The 6,199-nt window shown below is 38.7% G+C and overlaps 1 protein-coding gene across 2 annotated transcripts in view; it reads right to left on the bottom strand.

Annotated features, from left to right (window-relative positions):
* Positions 1–301: 301 nt before the first annotated feature.
* The window catches only part of HIPK1 (homeodomain interacting protein kinase 1), a 43,477-nt gene continuing 37,579 nt past the window's right edge, over positions 302–6,199 (bottom strand). For both annotated transcript variants that reach the window (XM_044447615.1, XM_044447608.1), the window contains exon 16: positions 302–6,054. In XM_044447615.1, coding sequence (XP_044303550.1) covers positions 5,584–6,054 — 471 coding nt within the window. In that variant the 3' untranslated portion in view covers positions 302–5,583. The remainder of the gene's footprint in view (positions 6,055–6,199) is intronic.

Raw genomic sequence — 6,199 nt, 5'->3', positions numbered from 1 at the left:
TCGTGACTAACAGAAATCAGAGCACAGTTCTTTATTTACTCAAAAGCAAGTGCCATGGAGATCATTAGGGCTTACTTACTAGAGAAGGTGGTATAAGAATGTAGCCTGAACTGTGATGTGTGCACACGTGTGTTAGTGGGGGCAAGGGTTAGCTGTGTCGTATGTGTACACACACACACACACACACACACTTGTCATACATTCAGTTTATCTTGGCATAGAAAACTGATTTAAACAAAAACATTTCAGTTAATTTGGGAGCTTTTTACCCTAAAACACAAGTCAGAAAACAGCAAATTAATAGAGTACAGAAAATTAACCCTTTTTATTGATGCATTGCAATTGTTCTACATTTTACCATATTATGTAGAAAATACTTAAAATACAAGCTACTTTGTAAAACCAAAGACAAACATTGAATCCAAAGATAAACTATGTTTTCACAATGGACCCTTTCCCCATATAGTTAGTATTAAATTTTTTAAATATCTGTATTTCCTTTTGTTAAAATGATTTTTACATTACCCCTAAGTACATTGGCAATACAAACATAGATCAGTAATTGTCAGAAACTACCTTTATCTAGCGGCTTGTAAAAAGGAAGAGCACAACCAGAAAAAAGTTAAATTCTACACAATAAACTAGCATATCAAATACATTTAATAAAGTAGGAATTCCATCGCAATATCAAGGATTCAAGCAGAAATACTAACATTACATATAATGCACTGCTACATGTAGTGAGTTAGATAATAGTTCAAGCTGAATTTGAAATCACACATTATATAAAGTTTAGCAACAAACAAACAACTATGTCAACATGCGGCACCATTCATAAGTTAAAATTAAAATGAGAAAGCAGGGCTGTGCCAATCCCAGTCACCTAGAAGCAATTAAATTTAACTTTTGTTTTAATTGAGTCAGAGGTATAGTACTGCACTGGTCACAAGATGTGCATACAGTAAAGCTGTGAAGTTGCTTTTGCAGTGGAATATCAACAGCTGTGAGGTGAGAGTTGAGCTATCAGGAACTTTTAAGTAACTGAATTAACTGATCACAGGAATGACTAGATGAAATATATTCTCTTGTCATTACAAAAAGGGGAGTTTTGCTGCGATACTGGGCTGCAGAACTGAACACAGCTGCACCTATGCAAGTCCCAAAGATTTCGGCAGGATTTGCATATACATTCAGCTGCATGCAAAAATACAGCCTCAGCACGGTGTGGAGAATCAGAAGTGGAATGGCAAGGAAATTTTTTATTATGTTAGTTTTGAGGGAAAAACTGTTATGTTCATTAATACATAAGCCTGCACAGCTGTGAGGCAGTCAGTACCTATCAGCTTACATCTCTCTGTCCAGTGAGGCAACTTGGATATGCACTGGGGAAAAAAGATGCAGCTAAGACCTATTAAGTGGCAAATATTGTCACAACTCTGCCATTAATCCTGGAGCTCATATGAATCTAAGTTTTGTCACGCAAACAAAATCCTTGCACAAGGAAACTAACCCAGGAAGTGCATTTATTTGGCTTGTACCTTACCTTTCTACTAAGAATGGTGCAATGGTTTTAGACAGCCTGACAACTCAGTTTCCTATGCACAAGGGATCATTTGCTTTGGATAGTGGAATATTCTACCACATGAGGCTCCACATGCAGATGAAAGCAACGGCATCCAGGCATACAGTTGCCACCTCATCTGCTCTGACAAAGAGGCCTTAGAATGGACGAAATATTAGTACATACTTGGCTGGTTCCATAGCTGCAAAGTATCTGAAAGCTGCAAAGCATTAAAATGGCCAGAATTACTTTGGAGAAAGATCTCCTAGACATGGTTTCTATCACTTAACACTGATAGGTTCTATTAGAGTTGAAGTAAACAAAGTGTTTTGTATCTTGGAAAAACATGTTACTTTGGAGGCCAGCACTTTTAAGTCAATGTTTTGCATTTTTCTCCTGAAAGATTATACTTCTCTACAGTGAACATGACCAATTTCCATTTTTGCAATTGAGTAAAAAATGCCATCAGGATTTCTGCGGGGTGGACTGGCATACAGGCCATAGAACTGGGGGAAGAAAAAAATAAAAATGGACTTGACACTAAGCAGAAAACCATTTCAATACTGTTGCAGCAACAGAAAGCATTGTTGACACCAATTATGTAAAGAACTGAAATTCCTTGATTATCCTCACATCAATACAGAGGAAAAAGATTAAAACAACAGAGCAAGAGTACAGCAGAAAGAAAGGTTCATGGCTAGTCACGGTGTTCAGCAACCACTCTTCTCTATTGCCAAAGACAACAGATTCCTTATTATAAGGGAAACTGTAAGGCTTGTTGTTCATGAACTACTTCATCTGGGAAAAGTGGCTTTAAGATCACTGAAATCTTGTCTTCAATGAAATTATTAGCAAAGCCCCCCTCCTAACTTCAGTGGGGTCAGGATTATTGCCCTATATTATTTTACAAGCTGTCCACACTTGGGCATGCTATCATGCATGTTTCAAAAATGGGCATGACTTTTCTGCATTCTTTTTAATGTACCAAAACTATCCTTACAATCCAGACTAGACAGAATACAAACTGAATTTTCAAGGCTTTCAAAGCCTTTTATTGCTGTAGCAATACCACTCTCCAAGCCAGCTTGTTCTCCGTTTGGCCAAGATCATTCTCTGCATAATGGCAGTGGTGAAACAAAGAACAGTTTGATAGAATCCATGAAATCAACAGTGACTTAAAAGCACACCACCAGCAGGCCAGGTAAAAGTGTGCATTTCCTCACAACACCACGTGCTACAGCTGTCACCCTTCCCAAAAGCGCCATGATACTAGTGGTGTTAATTAAAACTTCTGAATATTATGTGCTTTCCAGCAGGCTCTCTTTGGTATAAAAAGTTCTTAACACCAAGCTAGTAATATTTTACAAGGAATATTTGCTACACACAAGAGGATGAGGGGGAGATAGTTACAATATAATCTAAGGAAAAGTAATTGCACGTGGTTAATCACCTCTGCAACATCAGATAAATTTTCCAATGCATTCCCAGCACAATTAAAGATGCATCGACAGCTAAAAACATAGGTATTGTTTTGAGAGTCTGGGGGAAGCTTCATTCCAAATAAAATACTTAGGACGCAATCCAGTTAAACTGAAGTACTTTTAGGTGCCATTGGTTCAGTCTAGACATTTCTAACCATGGATACAGTGAATTAACTTTGTCATGATGTTTCTATTGACAAACCCTGGTTATAACTGGCCAGAAAACAGAAAATGATTTCAAATGGGTTTGTAAGCTATGGGTTTATACTATGGTTGACGTGGTACTTAAATCAACACTCAAAAAATCATGGGGATCTTCTTAAGCAACTCTACCATGGTGAAGGGAACTTACAAATATATGAAAACCCAGAGGACCAAAAAAATAAAAAACCCTACCAAAAGCAGGCATGTAGTTTGGCAGTAAAAAACTAAACCCATGATCTGATTTTAAACAATGGTTCTCTTTGCATACAATGGTGGCAAATCTTGAGTTAATTAACCTGTTACACTGCCATTGTTACATGCAAACCAGCGTGAATGTGAGTGCAAACCATGGTTTGGCTCTATTCAAATTAGTCATCAGTTAGTGGCAGGAAGTTAGCATCTCCTTAATTTTCTAGTTCAAATCAACGGAACTTTAAAAAGTACTCGGCTTTAGCTGGCTCATGCTCATAGCTTCTTGTCTGCTGGCAACGAAATTTAAAGCAACCTATTTTGCCATTTATTTCTATCCTCAGATCTGCTCAATGAATTGCTTCAGTTTGACGGAGAGCGAAGGGGCTTGCTGGTCCATCATAAGGCAAGCGCACTGTAAACTCTAGTCGCACTACATAATCATTTAAGGCACTACAATATTGGGGGTGGGGGAGACACACCAGTCACACATACCTGTGCAAAACAAATCAGAAGGGATCCTTGTCTCTCATGCGGCTCCATTTTTTTCTCTCTCAGTGCTACAGTGATGAGCGCTAGACGATTGCATTATTTCACATACATTCCAACACGTATCAACTCATTTTGGTTTAAATACAAAGGAATAGATCAATTTCATCCCCAGAAACATTTAAGAGTTAGACAAACACTAAGTACAGAGTTCAAGTATAATCACTACACATTTTGATTACAAAGACAGAACATTTGGGATTAGCAGGAAATTTTGCTTGTTATATTTTGTTCTAATCAATATGTACATATTTCATTTCTGTAAAATATTAAAACACCACCATTACAAAACTTCTAAAATAGTTTTAAATTCAGTAATAAACCTTTAAAATCTGCAATTTGTGTGTCATGTTTTTTGCAATTCCTACATGCACCTACTGTATACAAGTCTTAATAAGAGCGCTTTAAAGTTTTCTGCCAACAATGTCCCAAAGGGATATGCTTGCAGGAGTATAAAAAGTTTGTACATATCAGTAGACTGATGTTTTGGCAAATTCTGGATTCCTCAGCTAAATGGACCAGGCAAGAAAGAACATGATGGAAAAGAGGTCCCTGCATTTCTGGGAAAGGAATCCAGCTCCTAATGGTATTCTAAAAATGAAACTGAAAGGGGCCTCTGATGAAGTCTGTGGAAACAAACAGGTGATGTGTAGCTTCTATTCATTTCACTGAGGCCTCCCCAGTGGCTTCTGCCCTCAAAAGAATAATGCAGGCCTCTGCATTTCCAGTTGAGAACAAGAGCATTCTGGCAAAACAATGAAACCATAATATGGATTGTGATTTTGTATACAATTCATTGCTTCTGCACTTATAAAAAGCAAACACCCTCTCAATTTCATTTTGGAAATTCACACATTACAAGAAAAATAACCATAGTTTCAATGGGAACTATGAACAAAATAAATTGCTACAATAGCTTTTAACAGAAAGAATTTAAACCAAGAATTTAGGGGTATATCTGTATCTACAGATACATAGATATACACACCCTGACCCAGAGCGAAAGGTGGAAGAGAGAAATGCATCTGCAGAATTTAGCTATTGCCTATCAAGAATGTGAATTACAAAATTAACTTTAAAATACTAACTCAAGTTTATAAATCTGCCCTAGCAACCTAGAGTTAAATGTGCATTTTTAGTGGCAATATGGATTTGTGCAAGCTGCTAAAATAATTTAAACAAGTACTAGGTAAGTTTAAGAGTTTTTTTCTTTTTTAAAAAACAGCCTTTTCAAAAAGTCATTGATTTCCTTTCCTCCTCTGATAGCATTAAATAAAATTGGGTACAGGCCTTTGTTGTTTTTAAAGCATCCATAAAAATTAACTGTAAAATCTTAAATGTAAATGTGATCTAAAAGGTTCAGCCCAGTCATTACCTGAGCTTCCCCCACACAGCAGGCCCCCTCCAACAGTACAACCAGACTCTGAAGAGCATAAAGAGAATTGTCAACAAGAGGAAGGTCCCCCCCCCCCCATTATCCTCCACTGTTTCCACAGAGGATCCTGTTGTGGAGCTGTTAAGAGTATTGAAAACCTACTGGAGATCTCTTGCTTCTATCATCAAGCTGGGAATGATTACCAACAACCCCTGCTCCAAGAACTACAAGTAAGAGTACTGATTAATCTTGGTTGGGCTCAGTGGGTATCCAGTGTAAATAGCAGATCCTCTAGAAGCACCAATGTAAGACTGAGTGGCAAACTGATGCTGATACTGAGTAGGTGCTACGTTGGCAGAGGTTAGCAAGCTGGGCCCCACACTGACAGGGACCTGATGCACCAGAGTGCTTGGATGGGTTGTGTATGTGGTGTGCCTGGAGGAGCCCTGAGGGGAAAAGAGATGAGCAATAGAGTTGGTGGAGCCCAGCGTGGCAGCAGTCGTCGGTGCGTAGGTATACATGTGAGGCTGGCTAGCTGTTGCTGCTGCCAAGTGGGGGTGCACTGGGCTGCTATGCTGGAACGTGTAGGGAGCCTGAGCAATTGTGGTTGGCAGGGGAGCAACGTAGGCCTGCTGTCTGCGTGGAGCTGGGTTTCCGCTTCTCTCCTGTGAAGCCAGTACAGTTGCTTGCTGGTTCTGAAAAGCAAAGAAAACGTACATTGATAAAGGCATCATGCTAACAATTTGTTGTTAGGAACCACAGATCTTGATCCAATATAACCAACAGCACATGCTGCAAGGGACCTAACTTTGCTCCAAAACTCAGAGACTTGAAGTACAA

Source organism: Varanus komodoensis, unplaced genomic scaffold, assembly GCF_004798865.1.
Source record: "Varanus komodoensis strain SLA01 unplaced genomic scaffold, ASM479886v1 scaffold1, whole genome shotgun sequence".
Classification (NCBI taxonomy): Eukaryota; Metazoa; Chordata; class Lepidosauria; order Squamata; family Varanidae; genus Varanus; species Varanus komodoensis.
This window is presented reverse-complemented; position numbering and strand designations above follow the sequence as displayed.